Raw genomic sequence first — 17260 nt, forward strand, 5'->3', positions numbered from 1 at the left:
TTTCCTTATTTGTTCATGGGTCTGTTTTTAAGTAATTTGTCCTCTTTTGAATGACAAAAGCTGCTGATTTCACGAACGGTACAGGGAAGATGGTATTTGAATTGGGTCGCATAGTCTTGCTGGGACTCCTGCGGAAGCGAAACAGTATAGCGGCTGCCGCGGCTTGTGCAGTGCAGCGGGCAGAAGCTGGAAGCAGGCCAATCTTGAAACGTACGGTCCAAGGCCGGCTCCAGCGTCTTCTGGTCGTTTCGTCAGTAAAGGAATTAGCATTCCTATTATTTTTCTTCCCAACTTGCAGCAGGAGGAACCAAGAAACCTGAACCAAGAGCCCACTATAGGAGAGATGGAGCAGAGCGGGAGCTGGATTTGGAGTCCGCCCCATTCTCCATGCTACGTCCCACGCGGAATTACATTCCTGAGGGCTTCCGGAGTTGCCTAGCAACCTGCCGGGGCCCTAGAGCGTCCAGCGGCCCAATTGGAGTGGAACCGAGTGTCGTCTTCGAGAAAGCAGGTAGAAAGACCGCGTCAGTCCCGCCAATGCTGGGCGCCGGCCCATTACACGTGGACTTACGCGAGCCGTCCTCACAGCCAGCCGCGGGACAGCGGGAGGGGCCCAGCGTCGCCAATGGGCGGGCGGCACGGAGTGCGCATGCGCAGAGCAGACAGGATGGGAGTGGGGGTGGGGCGGGGCAAAGCCGAGAAAGAGTGTTCTGGGGACGGGGGCTGGCGAGGCTCACGCTCCGGAGGACTTCGCGACTGCGGCGGAAACCATAAGGGTGAGTGAACCAGCGCGCCGTCCGCAGGGGGCGGAATCCCGGCTCCTCTCTTGTGGGTTGGGGGCTTGGGCTCAAGATGAGAGGCAGGAGCAGTCTGGGGGCTGGGGCTGGGTCTCCAGGCTGTCCTGGGACGCTTAGCCAGCTCGGAGCACGGCCTGTCTCCCGGGGCGGAAGCCTGTGTCCCACCGCGAGCTCTGGAGCTAGACTGGGCCGGCTGGGCAGATCTCCGCCCCCTTCTCTGGTCCCTGGGGGCTTGGATCGGCCTGTGAGACCAGCTGTGCCGGGTGGATACTGCTCCTGCCCCGGCCCAAAAGCAGCGGGCCGGAGGAGTTACTCTTGTCTGCTCCTGGTTCCCCCATCTTCCTCTGGGGGAGACCACAGGTCCTGTCGGGCCCGGCGGGGGAAGCTGATCTCCTGTTGTGTTTCCTTTCTGGGCATGACACTGCCATCCACCCAGGTGCCCAAGCCAGAAAGCTGGGCGTCATTCTCACCTGCTGCACTCCTTTACCCACCCACATCTAATCTCTTGCAGAGCTGTCTTGGATATGTTCATTCTCCACTCCCATGCCTCTGCCCTACGTAGTTCAGGCCACCTTTTCTCCTCTGGACCACCCCAGTATCTTCCTGATGACCCCTGCATCTCTTCTTGATCCTCTGTAGTTTGTTCTATTCAGAGGGGCTAGACCCATGGTCTTCAAACAGAAATCTGATCACGTCACCAGAATCGTCCTCCTATTCCCTTGCCGCCCTTCTGGGGATTCTCATTACTCTTCCAACCTCTTGAACAGGGCTTGCAAAGCCCTTCATGACCTGTCTTCTTTTAACTTTAGATTCATTTGACTCGACTCTACTGTGTTTTCGACTATACCGAATCTTTTTTGGTTCTTTTTTTTTTTTGAGACGGAGGTTCGCCCTTGTTACCCAGGCTGGAGTGCAATGGCGCGATCTCGGCTCACCGCAACCTCCGCCTCCTGGGTTCAGAGAACAAGTTCCTTCTGGACTTACATGTTCCTTCAATATGTTCCTTATGTCTGAGGCACTGTCCTTTGGTTGAAATAATCCTTCTTATCCTTCATGCATTATTTCAGGTGTGACTTGGGGCTTTTATGGTACCCCATGGGTGTCTGCCTGCTGGTCTCTCTTTTCTACCAGGCTGTAATTAGTGTGAGAGAAGTTTGTTGAGGTCACAGTCCTATCTTCAGTTCCTTGTGCTGTTGGTACGGTAATTAAATGTATAAATGAAGCATGGGTGCTCCTTGGGCTTCCCAGATGAACAAATAGATCAAGTTATTAACATTAAATGGCTGCTTTTCCAGAACCAATTCTCAGCCCTGAGCCCGTGTAGAGGTTTCTTTAGCCTAGGAAGTTGGTTATTTTCTTGCCTTCAGTCCAGGACCATGATAGGGGTAAGTGAGAAAGTACTGGTCAGAGTTTTTCTTTGGCATTGGCTGTGGGTACAGGATGTCTGGATGTTGGTGAGTGTGGCTGCTTTGGGTTTGAATTCTTAAGGGCCCCTGACCTGAGGGAGAAGCTGCTACCAGCTGCTGGCAGGAAGGCTGGCTCCAAACTCTTTAGTGCTGAGAGGAGTATTGACACAACAGGAGGGTTGGGCCAGGTCAAACCACCAGAAGGCTCCAAAGGAAGTTCCAGCTTAGGCTAGATCCACTGCGGGATAGGGAACCATACACCTAGGGGCCAAGACTCACTGCCCTTATTCAACCATGAGCCAGGTCAGCTCAGCAGAGATTAGTAAGGTAAATGAGAGAAGAGATAGGGTCTTGACTCTCAGAGAGAGGAAAAAAGAAAAATAGAAAAGGAGAACAACCTGTGATCATAGGTTCAGGTCAAATGAGTGTGAGAGGCTGTAGACTGAGGTCAGATGAGAGAGCAATTGATGTTGGCTGGAAAATCCTGAGGTGATGTTTGAGCCCGTCCTAGAAGGAAGGTGGAGATGGACAGATGGAATCAGTCAGAGCAGAGGCTATGGTACAGGAAGACACTGGCAGAGCAGGAGGGGAGCACTGTGACAGCCAAGGCACTGGGAAACCCGCTGCTGCTGATGGTCCAGCACTTCCCTCCCAGGACTGAGGCTGTGCCTTGTGAGGACTGTCTCAAGGTATGGTTGTGCAATGAAATCCCTTTGCAGAAATTTATCCTCCCTTGGGATTTTCTCAGCCTGGCCTTTATCATTTCCTAGAGAAGGACAGTGAGCTGGGGCTTATCTTCAGGCTGTTTGCCCATGGCCTTGAGCTAAGTGGTTAAAGCATGGATGATGCAACCTGTTATTTGGGCAGAGGGAGTTGCTTATGCTTTCTTTTGACTGTGAGCAATTTAATTTGTTAGGTGGCAGTTAGATTCCCTGTTTTCTATCTTTCCCTCCCTCCGTTCCTCCCTCCCTCCCCGCCTTCCTTCCTTTCTTCCTTTCTCTCTCTCTCTCTGTCTCTCTCTCGCTCTCTTTTTTTTAAAATTAGAAAGGGAGTCTTGCCATGTTGTCCAGGCTGGTCTTGAACTCCTGGGCTCAAATGATCCACTTGCTTCAGCCTCTCAAAGTATTGAGATTACAGGCATGAGCCACCATGCCCAGCAAGATTCCGTTTTCAGTGCACCAGTTGGAGGGATTTTTTTCTGTGTGTTTGCTGATTTGTTTTTCGTTGCATTCTAATGGTTAGAAACCTGCAACAGCAAACCAAATGAGACAAGTTCAAAATCTATGGTTCTTGGCCTTTATCCTGCCTCCCTTAAAGAAGGGATCATTTGGACTCATAGTTACTATATTATCAATCACTTGGTTGCTTTTTCGTGTTATCTAAATAGAATACCCCCCGCCTGCAACACACACACACTGAATTGATATGCTAAGCATCCACTCACATAGTTGGAGGAAATGGTGCCATGGGTTCCATGATAAATATCTCCAAAAGAAAACTTTCATCTTCAGTTACAGTGATATTAAAAATTGGCAGCATATCTGCAAGGGTGGTAATCTCCCCAGCTCCCTAAGGACCATGGCACATATGCTAAGAACCAGCTGCTTCTGTTCCAGGCACTGTGCCTGATGTTGGGAATGTGGATTTAGTCCAAGCCCTCTTGAATCCAGTCCAGCAAGGGGCACTGACAAGTAATCAGGCAGTTTTTCAAGAATTCATTCACACACACACACACACACACACACAACCAAAAGAAAAAAAGAATTCATTTGCTGCTGTCATTAACTATGGATGGGAGCCTTCTGAAGGGAAGCACTTGGGGGCGGTATACCTACCCCAACTTGGAACTGAAAAGGCCTTACTGGAGAAAGAGACATCTGATGTAAATGAGTCTGAAAGGCTTGGGAGATCCCTTCTGTCGCGGAACTCTAAGATGTGTAGTCAGAACAAGTTGTTCTGCTCTGGCCTAGGCAGTCACTGCTAGGAGTAACCTCAAACCTTGTTTTCTGGCACCAGGTACGGTGGCAGTGGCCTTGTCAGGGTCTGGACACTTTTTTTTTTTTTTTTTTTGAGAGAGTCTCACTCTGTTGCCCAGACTGGAGTGCAGTGGTGTGATCTTGGCTCACTGCAACCTCTGTCTCCTGGGTTCAAGTGATTCTTATGCATCAGCCTCCCAAATAACTGGGATTACAGGCATGAGCCACCACACCCGGCAAATCAAATTTATTTGTATTTTTAGTAGAGATGGGATTTTGCCATGTTGGTCAGGCTGGTCTTGAACTCCTGACCTCAAGTGATCCACCCACCTCGGCCTCCCAAAGTGCTGGGATCATAGGCATGCACCACTGTGCCTGGCCAGGGTCTGGGCACTTTTATTTGGTAAAATTGGAAGTGTAGTTTCTGGGTATTTCTGAATTATTTTCTGGAGATAACCAGAAACTCTTTTTTAATCCCATCCATATAGTATTGGGACAGAATTATGGAATAGATTAAATACATATTCATTAAAAAAAGAATATAGAATTTTTAGAAGCAGTAGAAAAATAAAAAGGAAGGCCAGGCGCAGTGGCTCACGCCTGTAATCCTTGCACTTTGGGAGAGTGAGGCGAGCAGGTCACGAGGTCAGGAGTTCAAGACCAGCCTGGCCAAAATGGTGAAACCCCATCTCTTCTAAAAATACAAAAATTAGCCGGGCATGGTGGTGCACACTGTAGTCCCAGCTACTCGGGAGGCTGAGGTAGGAGAATTGCTTGAACTGGGGAGGCGGAGGTTGCAGTGAGCTGAGATTGCACCACTACACTCCAGCCTGGTGATAGAGCAAGACTCCATCTCAAAAAAAGAAAAATATTATAATCTCATGTCTCAAGATAATCTTTGTCAGTTATTCATTTGTGTATGAAATATACATTTTTATTTTACAAAAGTGTATCATTCTTTATAGATTTTTATAGCCTGTTCTTTTTCATTTAATATATATTGAGCATTCTTTCCTGTTATCTATGACAGATTGCTTTTTTTTTAACTATGGATATAAAAGGTCTGAGACAGATTGCATTTTGATGTCACTGTTTAGTAGTAGATGCTGGCTGCTTTTTAGCACCCTGGAAGTTTCTTCTTTTTTTTTTTTTTGGTGGTGGGGGATGGGATCTCACTTTTTTACCCCACCTGGAGTGTACTGCAGCCTTGAACTCCTGGGCTCAAGCAATCCTCTTATTTCAGCCTCCTGAGTGGCTGGTACTATAGGGATGCAGTGCTACACTCAGCTGATTTTTAATTTTTTGTAGAGATGGGGTCTCGCTATGTTGTCCAGGCTGACCTCAACCCCTGGCCTCAAGTGATCCTCCTGCATCAGCCTCCCAAAGTGCTGGGAATACAAGTGTGAGCCACTATGCTTGGCCTACCATGGAAGTTAGACATCCCAGTGACTATTGTCCCTTTTAAGGAAGGGGCCACTGGAAACAATACTGGTAATGGGAAAAATGGATTTGGGAAATTTTCCTAAGTATTGTAGGTGACACGCTCTCAGGGTTCTGCCCTAAGAGCCTCTTAGGATGGGTAAGAGAGGCTGTGACACCTGCCTCCCAGCCCCAGGCACAGAGACAGCTGCAGCTTCTGAACTGAGCTCTGTGTGTAGCATGTGTAAGACGATGACCAGTACCTTATGGTTTATCTTTACCACTGCTGGTTTTGGGCTGTGGGTTACAATTGGCCTGTTAGACATTGCTGGCCTTGTTATCTGGCAGAATCTGTTTTGCCTTTTGGGAAGTGAATATTTGGTCAGGTCTTTTGTTTTTGTATGTAGGTCACCTGGCTGTCCTCCACCTTCCTTTTTGAGGTCAGTCTGTCAGCCCTAGGACTGACCAGGACTTTCTGTTGAACCAATAGTTATTAAAGGCCTGCCTGACCCTTGGCGGGGAATACTGGTGGGAATAAAGTTCTCCCTGCCCTTTGAGAGCTTGCTTTATAGCTGACTACGTCATCTTCTTGACCACAATTCCTAGTGCAGCCAAACCCTGGGAGTCCCTGATGGAATCCTGATTTCTCTGTAACTTTCCTTTCCAGTTCTTGCTCAACGTGTTAAGTTACTTGCCACTGTCACTGCCTAGGAGGTAGACAAGGAGGAGTTAAGGTGCTCTTCTCCATGTCCCCTGCCTCAGACCTCGATCTGACCTGCCTTACCACTTTCCTCAGCTACCACCTCCAGCCTCCAGTCTTGCTCTTGCCACTTCATGCCTTCCCCACTGTGCTGCCAGATGATTCGTTCTGAAACCAAGCTTTGATCTCACCTCCCATTCACGAATTGTAAGAGACTCTCCTCCCTTTCTCTGCAGGAGATGTCAAAGGCCTAGTGAGCAGAGCCCCCAGTGCAGCCTGTCCAGCCCTTGCAGCCACCTCTGTCCTATCTGCTTCCTGCCCGCTAGGCTGCAGCCCAGCTTAAATACTTATAGTTTCTTTTCCTGCTTGTGGGCACCTGCTGCTCTGCTCCCACCATTCCTGTAGTCCTTCAGTCCCTGCACGTCTGTCCAGGCCCAGCTGAAGTGTCATCAGCTCAATCAGCTCTGTCTGATTTTCCTTCACCCAGAGGAGATTTCTTCCCCTGAACTCCTAGAGGGTTTTCTTTTTCTCTGATATTCTGGTATAACTCACTGGCTGCCTTTCTTGGTGCTCTTGGTAGAAAGTATTTCTTTCAGTGGACCATAGCTTCTGGGAGGCAGGAATAATCTTCCAGACTCTTCAAGCTTTCACAGTTTTGCTTGGCACTCTACAGGCACTTAGGAAACCTCATGAACTTTCCCCTGCCATTTGATTGACTTGGAATGCCGAGGGTCATCCTGAAATCTCATAGCAGAGCTGGTGTTGGGCCCCGTTTGACAAGCTCTCTTCCTAGCGTCACTGCTTCATCAGGTTTCCCAGGATCCTACCATGTCAAGCCCTGAACGAAACCTTTGCTCTGATGCTCTGCCTTCCTCTTCTGTGTTTCCCATCTCACAGATATTGGTGACCATGAGATCCCTGCTCAGAACCCCCTTCCTGTGTAGCCTGCTCTGGGCCTTTTGTGCCCCAGGCGCCAGGGCTGAGGAGCCTGCGGCCAGCTTCTCCCAACCCGGCAGCATGGGCCTGGATAAGAACACAGTGCACGACCAAGAGTACGTATTCAGCCCGGGCTGTGGTCCAGGGGCTTCCCCATCATCTGCAGCTGAGCCAGCAGCAATGGCACACTCAGTCCTCCTTTCCTTCTTCCTGATTATATGGCTCCTTGACATTCTTCAAGGATGATTCTTATTCCTTATTGCCACCTATAAGTCGTATTCTTTTTTCATCATTGTATCACAGGTGGAAGATCTTTAGGCCTAAATGGGACAGATTACTTGTCTGAATCCAGTCTCTCTTTTTTTCCCCACAGACAGGCACACACACATACAAATAGACACACAGGTACACATACACAGTCATAGTAGCAGAATCCAGAAAATAGCTAAGGTTTCTTGACTCTAACAGGACTTGTTTTTTTTTCCTGACACATTCAAACATTGAATCATTTGTTGCAGCTTTGGTCTTGGGCCAGTTAGCCTCACACATTACACTTTGTTATCCTTTGTTATAAGGCTGGGCGCAGTGGCTCACACCTGTAATCCCAGCACTTTGGGAGGCCGAGGCAGGTGGATTGCTTGAGCCCAGGAATTTGAGACCAGCCTAGGCAATGTAGTAAAAGCCTGTCTCTACTAAAAATACAAAAAATTAGCTGGGTGTGGTGGTGCGTGCCTGTGGTCCCAGCTACTTAGGGGGCTGAAGTGGGAGAATCACCTGAGCTTGGAAAGTTGAGGCTACAGTGAGCTGAGATCACACTACTACACTCCAGCCTGGGTGGCAGAGTAAGACTCTGTCTCAAAAAAAAATTGTTTTAAAAAACCAATTTTTAAATTGGCGACCTGAAAATATTATAACAAAATTCTAATAATAAAGAGGAAAGAACACCCTAATCCTGCCAGCAAAACAGGTGACCCATTTGACTTTTCCTGCTCCCTTCAAGGCCCTGTCTGTCTCTATGTAATCTTTGAGTGTGGTCTGCCACTGCTTGTATTTGTTTTTCCGAGCTGGAGAAAGATTACGATTTTGAACTTTTCAGAGTGCTTAAGATTTTAGCATGATCCCAGTGTCTCTGCCAGTTGGCCTGAATCTGATTGTTGATTTTTAGACATATCATGGAACATCTAGAAGGTGTCATCAACAAACCAGAGGCAGAGATGTCGCCACAAGAACTGCAGCTCCATTACTTCAAAATGCATGATTATGATGGCAATAATTTGCTTGATGGCTTAGAACTCTCCACAGCCATAACTCATGTCCATAAGGAGGTAGGTCTGGTGGTGGCTTGAGGGGTTGTATCACAGAAGGGCCTCCCTTTGGTAATTTGGTTCCCAGTCTTGTTGATTTCTGTTGTCCTTATGTGTCAGGAGTGCTATTTCTTCATGGGCATAGTGGCTCACATCTGTAATCCCAGCACTTTGGGAGGCCAAAGTGGGAAGATGACTTGATTTAGGAGTTCAAGACCAGCCTTGGCAATATAGTGAGACCCTGTCTCTACAAAAAATTAGCCAGGCCTGGTAGTGCATGCCTGTAGTTCCAGGTACTCAGGAGGCTAAGGTGGAAGGATTGTTTGAGTCCAGGATATTGAGGCTACAGTAAGCCATAATCATGCCACTGCACTTCAGCCTGAGGAACAGAGTGAGGCCTTGTCTCAAAAAAGAAAAAAAGGTGCTGCTTCTTCTTTCTCTTCTCTGTTCTGCCTCTTGCCTCTTTCTGTTCAATGATCCTCTCCACAAAGGATAACTTGCTAAAGTCCCAGGGCTGGGCATTTGTATCTTTAAGTGCTACAGGCACTTCTGTTACACACCAGAGTATGAGAGCCAGAGCCTAAAAGACCACATTCAAACTTCAGAGCAAGGGAGAAGTTATTTCATTTGGGAAGAATGGTGAATTGAGACCAAGAGATTCAGGGACATGGCAATAGTTGAGGGCTTTTGTTTTACTGTACAGTGCTCCAAAGTTTCTGAAGTACTTTTAAGTAGATTAGAGATCTCGTTGGATCTTTGCAACATCTTGAGTAGTCAGTGACAGGCATTGTTAATACTTTGATTTTCAGTGGCATGTGCCTGTAGCCCCAGCTAGCTACTCATGGGGCTGAAGTAGGAGCATCACTTGAGCCTGAGAGGTCGAGGCTGTGGTGAGCTGTTATCTTGTCACTGAACTCCAGCCACACCTGAACTCTGAGACAGAGCAACACCCTGTCTCAGAAAAAAAAAAAAAAAAAAACCCTCCCATTTTTTAGGTGAAGAAACTGAAATCAAGATCTTGTGCCAGGCTGGGCATGGTGGCTCATGCCTGTAATCCCAGAACTTTGAGAGGTTGAGGCAGGAGGATTGCTGGAGCCCAAGGTGTTCAAGACCAACCTGGGCAGCATGGCAAAATCCCCTCTCTACAAAAATTAGCTGGGCTTGGTGGTGCTCACCTGTAGTCCCAGCTACTGGGGTGGTGGGGGATGGGGGGGTAGGGGGGAGGAACACCCTAGCCTGGGAGGTTAAGGCTGCAGCCAGCTGGGATCATGCTATTGGACTCTAGCCTGGGTGACAGAGTCAGACCCTATCTCCAAAAAAAAAAAAAAAATCCTTGTGCCTCCACATTTAATGTCATTCCCCCTCTGCCACACTGCCCTCTGTAGAGAGGAAGCAAGGCAAAGTTAGCCAGGTGAGTGGGATTACATTGGCTGCTAGGAGTGCAGGTGAGGTTTGAAGGCAGCAGGGAGCATGAATGGTTTTGCACAGGATAATGGCATTGTTTAGGGAAGATCCTTGGCTGTGGGAGACAGACCGAAGGACATGAGGAGAGACTAGTATTAGGTGGAAGAATTGGGGCTCAGCAGTCCTGGCAGATGAGGATGGTGGTGGTGATAGGAGAAGGAAGGGTGAAAGTGGAAGATGTGGCAAAGGAAGAACCAGCCAAGGATCTGAGTGGCCTCAGCTTATTTCCTGGCTCCTGGAGCATGGAAAATACTTTCTTCTCAAAGATCATAACCAGTTCTGCTGATTGGCAGTGCCTTCTTCCTCTTGTTTTGATGCCAACTTGTTGTCTAATTCGTCACTGTTTCCATTTTATCAGGCAAATTTGTACACAGAGCTGACCCTCAGGACTGGCACTTTTCCAATTAGAAAAGAGCTGTAATGAAACAAATAAGCAAGAGCCTATTTTGAAGGCCCTTCTTTTAAGTGGCAAATGTAATTTCTAAATTGGATTATTATAAATTGACTCAATATCTAATATATATTCTGTCTCTCTATAGAATATATACAGAGTAGAATATATATAGAGAGAATATATATAGACTATAGAGATAAAATGTATATTTTCTGTATATATGTAGAGAGAATATATAGATGGATTCCTAGAAGTAGCCCCATACTCCATTGAAAGTTTTTAGACACATATAAGCATGGACATTTTGTTGGTTTTGTTTTGTTTTGTTTTTAATAAACATTGCCCATGAAAGAGCATGGATATTTTGCACATTAGCTAAGCACTTCTTCCAGTAAAATGTGCAACTCATCATTGTCTAATTTGTATTTTGTAGGAAGGGAGTGAACAGGCACCACTAATGAGTGAAGATGAACTGATTAACATAATAGATGGTGTTTTGAGAGATGATGACAAGAACAATGATGGATACATTGACTATGCTGAATTTGCAAAATCACTGCAATAGAGGTTATTTGGCCATCTCCTGGTTATATGCAAATGTGACCTGTGATAATGTGATTGAACACTTTAGTAATGCAAAATAACTCATTTCCAACTACCGCTGCAGCATTTTGCTAAAAACCTGTAGCAGTTTTTTACACTGGGGCAAGAAGAGATCAAGAGAAATGAAAGAGAAGAGAAATGGGACATCTGATAGTCCCTAAGTGCTATTAAATACCTTATTGGACAAGGGCTTGCTTAAAGCATCTGTATTAGTGTGTTTTCATGCTGCTGATAAAGACATACCCAAGACTGGGAAGAAAAAGAGGTTTACTTGGACTTACAATTCCACATGGCTGGGGAGACTTCAGAATCATGGTGGGAGGCAGAAGGCATTTCTTACATGGTGGCAGCAAGAGAAAATGAGGAAGAAGCAAAAGCAGAAACCCCTGATAAACCCATCAGATCTCATGAAACTTATTCACTATCACGAGAATAGCATAGGAGAGACCTGCCCCCATAATTCAGTTACCTCAATCTGGGTCCCTCCCACAACACATGGAAATTTTGGGAGATACAATTCAAGTTGAGATTTGGGTGGGGACACAGCCAAACCATATCATTGTGCCCCTGGCCCCTCCAAATCTCAGGTCCTCAAATTTCAAAACCAATCATGCCTTCCTAACAGTCCCCCAAAGTCTTAACTCTTTTCAGCATTAATCCAAAAGTCCACAGTCCAAAGTCTCATCTGAGACAAGGCAAGTCCCTTCTGCCTATGAGCCTGTAAAATCAAAAGCAAGCTAGTTACTTCCTAGATACAGTAGGGTACAGATATTGAGTAAAGACACCTATTCCAAATGAGAGAAATTGGCCAAAATAAAGGGGTTACAGGGCCCATGCAAGTCCAAAATCCAGTAGAGCAGTCAAATTTTAAAGTTCCAAAATAATCTTTGACTCCAGGTCTCACATCCAGGTCATGCTGATGATGCAAGAGGTGGGTTTCCATGGTCTTGGGCAGCTCTACCCCTGTGGTTTTGCAGGGTACAGCCTCCCTCCTGGCTGCTTTCATGGCTGGTGTTGAGTGTCTGCAGCTTTTCCAGATACACGGTGCAAGCTGTTGGTGGATATACCATTCTGGGGTCTGGAGGATGGTGACCCTCTTCTCATAGCTCCACTAGGCAGTGCCCCAGTAGGAATTCTATGTGGGGGCTCCAATACCACATTTCCCTTCTGCACTGCCCTAGCAGAGGCTCTCCATGAGGGACCCGCCACTGCAGCAAACTTTTGCCTGGGCATCCAGGCGTTGTCATATATCTTCTGAAATCTAGTCAGAGGTTTCTAAATCTCAGTTCTTGACTTCTGTGCACCCACGGGCTTAACACCACGTGGAAGCTGCCAAGGCTTAGGGCTTCTACTCTCTGAAGCCACAGCCCAAGCTGTATGTTGGCCCCTTTCAGCCATGGCTGGAGTGGCTGGGACACAGGGCACCAAGTCCTTAGGCTGCACACAGCCTGGGGACCCTGGTCCCAGACCATGAAACCACTTTTTGCTCCTAGGCCTCTGGACCTGTGATGGGAGGGGCTGCCCTAAAGGTCTGTGACATGGACTGGAGATATTTTCCCCATGGTCTTGGGGATTAACATTAGACTCCTTGCTACTTACACAGATTTCTGCAGCCACCTTGAATTTCTCCACAGAAAATGGGTTTCTCTTTTCTATTGCAGAGTCAGGTTGCAAATTTCCAAACTTTTATGCTCTGCTTCCCTTATAAAACTGAATGCCTGGGTCTGGGCACTGTGGCTCAAGCGTGTAACCCCAGCACTTTGGGAGGCCGAGGCGGGTGAATCACGAGGTCAAGAGATCGAGACCATCCTGGTCAACATGGTGAAACCCCGTCTCTACTAAAAATACAAAAAATTAGCTGGGCATGGTGGCGCGTGCCTGTAATCCCAGCTACGCAGGAGGCTGGGGCAGGAGAATTGCCTGAACCCGGGAGGCGGAGGTTCTTATGAGCCGAGATCGCGCCATTGCACTCCAGCCTGGGTTACAAGAGTGAAACTCTGTCTCAAAAAACAAAAACAAAAACAACTGAATGCCTTTAACAGCACCCAAGTCACCTATTGAATGATTTGCTGCTTAGAGATTACTTCTGCCAGATATCCTAAATCATCTCTCTCAAGTTCAGAGTTCCACAGATCTCTGTGGAAGGGGCAAAATGCTTCTGGTCTCTGCTAAAACGTAAGAATCACCTTTACTCCACTTCCCAACAAGTTCCTCATCTTCATCTGAGACCACCTTGGCCTGGACTTTATTGTCCATATTGCTATCAGCATTTTGGGTAAAGCCCTTCAACAAGTCTGTAGGAAATTCCAAACTTTCCCACATTTTCCTGTTTTCTTCTGAGCCCTCCAGACTGTTCCAACCTCTGCCTGTTACCCAATCCCAAAGTCACTTCCACGTTTTGGGTATCTTTCCAGCAATGCCCCATTCTATTGGTACCAGTTTACTGTATTAGTCCATTTTCATGCTGCTGATAAAGACATACCCAAGACTGGGAAGAAAAAGAGGTTTAACATCTACTCAGGAGGCTGAGGCAGGAGAATTGCCTGAACCCAGGAGGCAGAGGTTGTGGTGAGCCGAGATTGCGCCATTGCACTCCAGCCTGGGTAACAAGAGCGAAACTCCGTCTCAAAAAAAAAAAAAAAGAAAAGAAGAAAAAGAGGTTTAATTGGACTTACAGTTCCACATGGCCAGGGAGGCCTCAGAATCATGGCAGGAGGTGAAAGTCACTTCTTACATGGCGGCAAGAAAAAATGAGGAAGAAGCAAAAGCAGAAACCCCTGATAAACCCATCAGATCTCATGAGACTTATTCAGTGTTATGAGAATAGCATGGGAAAGACCAGCCCCCATGATTCAATTACCTCTCCCTGAGTCCCTCCCACAACACATGGGAATTCTGGGAGATACAATTCAGGTTGAGATTTGGGTGGGGAACACAGCCAAACCATATCAGCATCCTCTCAAGAATATTGGATAATTGGAACTGAGTACTCAGGAACTTGACTGTAGTAGAATACTACTAGTTGCTTAATTTTAATTCATGTTACCTGAAAAGCAAAACAACAGGCTAAGTGGACATTTCAGTAACAGTGAAGGAGTGGAGTGAATGCCAAATGTTTGCCCTGGTGGTTCCTATTTCTTCAGGTAAACACGGTCAGTATTCTGTAAAGTTCTCTGGCCTAAATGATTACTTGCTCTGGGCAAGTGGATATTTATTAGGCTATTTCAAAGCCGCAGCATAAGAAGAATGTCAAATACTGAGTTCAGCCTAGTCGCAGATGCTAAGATTCTGTATCCTCTGGCATTTGGGAAAAATACACTACTGGCTTAAGTGATTACTCTTTTTCAGATTTTCAGGATTTTATAAAACTATGGCCTCATCCTTATACTTTATTGCTTTTCTGTCTTCTTCAACCTGGAAGAGACCTTGAATTTAAGTGTTTTCTCTAATCAATAGTGTTTTAGCTTTCTTAATATTTCTATTTCACTCTTGTTTCTAGGGTTTCTTATTTGCAATTTAGGAACTATTAGAAATGTCAGGACTTTATCAGCAGGGGTAAAACTACCACCTAACCTAGCCTAAGTAGGAAGTGAAAACAATTCACCAAACAATGATTAACCAGATAGAAGTTCTAGTCAGGTGGAATATTGTTGAAGTTACCTCTTTTAGCCTAGTTACATGGATTCTTTTCAAATCAGGAAAGATTACAAAAGGAACCCAAAAACCCCTTTAACAGTGTGAATCTTAATAGTATTTGAAAATGAGAAGAAACAGCAGATGGTAGTTTGGTTTATTGGATGTGACAGACATGCTGTAATAGAAAACCTGAAGCGATGACTGAATGGGAAAAAGACTACATAAAATTTGCTGTAAGATATAGACAGACTTATTTTCTTTATTAAAGTATTATAAAACATATTTGTATTTGTAAAAATGGTTTCCTGTGTCAAGTATTTGTGCAGTCAGAGCTGACTTGTAAACTATTCTTGTAATATCTCATTATTTTGAAAGATTTATATGATGAATTCCGGATATATCACCAATAAACCTGATGAGACAAAACCTCGAGCAGTTGATTTTGTTCCCATCAGTTTCTTCTCCTGCCACATGAAGGGTGTGTTTAATAGAAATATTCACATGTGCCTGCCCTTATCATAGCCCTTTGACTATCCTCGGCTATACCCTGCTCCTTTTGCTGGGGTAAATTTTCAGAATTCAAAGTTACTTTCCCCTTTGAGGCACTTTTTCTTCTGAATGAAATAACTTCTGGATCTTCATTCTCTGGTCAAATTTAGATTATGACACCATTCTCTAGGAGAATGCATAGTATTTTCCCCTGGTCTGGTGACTATTTGTACTTTGCCAAAAAATGTAATTTGATAGCATTATTGAAAACATACCAGGCCCAAGCAAAAAACCGTCTCCCCTGGCATTTTGAGAAGACATATTTTGTTCTGCCTTTTGAAAAGGAAATTATCATTGTGTCCTTCCCCACTCTCTGAGACCCTTGGACCTTGCACTGACTCTTCATCTAGAACTGCCCCTCTGGATGGATCTAGTGAATGGGCTCACAGTCTTTGGCAGTTGGGAGATGGGGAAAAGCAGATCCTCAGACAGTGGAATCATCCCATCAAACAGACAAGGCTGGAACACATTCCTTCTCCATGGATGGCTGCTATTAGTAACTATTCCATGCTGGCCTTTGTGGTCCTGCTTGCCTGCCTTTCCTTATAGAAAATTCTCCTGATGGGAGAGGTTCCTGGGACATTAGGGACACAGCATGATGGACCCTTCCCTGCACACGCTCTGTAACTCCCACATGTGAGGCCTTGGCTTCTCACAGCCTGCCTCAAGAGTTCTTCGGAATGTATAAGGAACATCTCTGCACCCCAGTTTCCTTATCTCTAACATGGAGGTAAATATTTCCAGCAGAGGAAAGAGCATAAGCTTTGGACTTAGGCAGGGCTGAGTTGAAATCCTAGGCCCGTTTCTTAGCACTGAATTTTCTAGACTTCAGTTTCTCATCTAAGATATAACTTTAATAAAAGTTACCTGCAGAGGGTTAACAGGAGTAGCAAAATGAGAGAAAGTAGAGAAAGTAGTGCAGTGCCTGGCACAGAGTAGGTGCTAAATAAACAATCATCTGTTTCCCAATATGACTGAAGAGACTGGGCTCCTTCCTCACTGAAAACTGGGGGCTGGAGGGGCTGTGAAGAAATTGTTGACTCTTTAGGGGCAAGGATCAAAGGGTCTTCTCGGCTTCTTATATTCCTCCATATAAATGCTGCGTGAATGAATGGAGGAATTAATGAGTGACTGCTCTCAAGGATAAACTAAGGGTCACGTCAAGTTCAACGAACAACACAAAAGTATTGACGTAGGAACCAGATCAAAGGAGTTTGTGACTCACCTGGTCTGACAGGTGACTGTCTCTTCAGAATACTCTCAAGAAATTGAGCCACCCTCTCCTGCTTGGGGGATGAGAGACCACACTAAAAACAGAACAGCAATGAACTGCATGTGATCACAGCTCCAAAGGTCAGCAGCCAGGCTCCCATGCTCTGGGAATGAGGTTAAAGATTATTTTTCTGGGGAAACTGAATTACTCCCAGGGAAAGGACCTTCAAGTCGGCACATTTAGGAGTTTCTATGAAAAATCTGCCTGGCCTCCTCCTCTCCCAGCAGAGAAGCCACCAAACCGAGCCCTTCCATGCCCAGATAGCATCAAATCAGCTTTTTAGTGTCTTACCCTTAAATCTGAATGGATTCTTTAGGATCATAAGACAGCTGAAGGAAAGCTTTAACGTAAAACAAATCAAAACAAACAGAAAGGAGACATCAAGAAAACTGAGATAATGTAGAGACTAGAAGATAACTTTAAAAAATTACAATCAGTATCCTCACAGAAGTGAGACTTCATAACATCCATGAAACAACATTCAGATGCCAATAAAAAAACGAACAACTGGAAAAAAGAATCTAGAAATAAAAATGATAATACCCCTCCCCCATGCTTTTTCTTAAAAGGGTTAAAACATAAGCTCAGGGGACTCTCTCAGAAAGCAGAACAATAAGACAAACAGATGAGTGATAAGAGAGAATGGATGAGAAAATAAGAGGACCTATCATGGGCATTTAAATATCCAATCAATAGGCGTTATTAGGAAGAGAAGACAAAATGTGATGTGGGGAGGAGAGTAACCAAAACCAACTCAACTTGGAATGAGAAACAAACGGGTCCAGGAGGTGGGAACGTGAGAA

General features: G+C 45.7%; 1 protein-coding gene across 2 annotated transcripts; it reads left to right on the forward strand.

Annotated features, from left to right (window-relative positions):
* The first annotated feature begins 675 nt into the window (after positions 1–675).
* MCFD2 (multiple coagulation factor deficiency 2, ER cargo receptor complex subunit) lies at positions 676–15061 on the forward strand. 2 transcript variants are annotated; one of them, XM_078349409.1, is made up of 4 exons: positions 676–776; positions 7196–7350; positions 8400–8559; positions 10830–15061. In XM_078349409.1, exons 2-4 carry the CDS (start codon positions 7208–7210, stop codon positions 10959–10961), a joined length of 435 nt encoding a protein of 144 aa, XP_078205535.1. In that variant the 5' UTR covers positions 676–776; positions 7196–7207; the 3' UTR covers positions 10962–15061. The 2 variants fall into 2 exon arrangements, with proteins under 2 accessions (XP_078205535.1, XP_017819834.1); XM_017964345.4 differs by lacking the exon at positions 7196–7350.
* Positions 15062–17260: the final 2199 nt, after the last annotated feature.

This window comes from Callithrix jacchus, chromosome 14 (genome assembly GCF_049354715.1).
Source record: "Callithrix jacchus isolate 240 chromosome 14, calJac240_pri, whole genome shotgun sequence".
In the NCBI taxonomy this organism is placed as follows: domain Eukaryota; kingdom Metazoa; phylum Chordata; class Mammalia; order Primates; family Cebidae; genus Callithrix; species Callithrix jacchus.

Excerpts from the sequence above, each read along its gene's own strand:
- MCFD2 (XM_078349409.1), top strand. The coding sequence starts at position 7,208 with ATGAGATCCCTGCTCAGAACCCCCTTCCTGTGTAGCCTGCTCTGGGCC. Across the intron at positions 7,351-8,399 it reads AACACAGTGCACGACCAAGA|ACATATCATGGAACATCTAG; the intron begins GTACGTATTCAG and ends GTTGATTTTTAG. Across the intron at positions 8,560-10,829 it reads TAACTCATGTCCATAAGGAG|GAAGGGAGTGAACAGGCACC; the intron begins GTAGGTCTGGTG and ends TGTATTTTGTAG.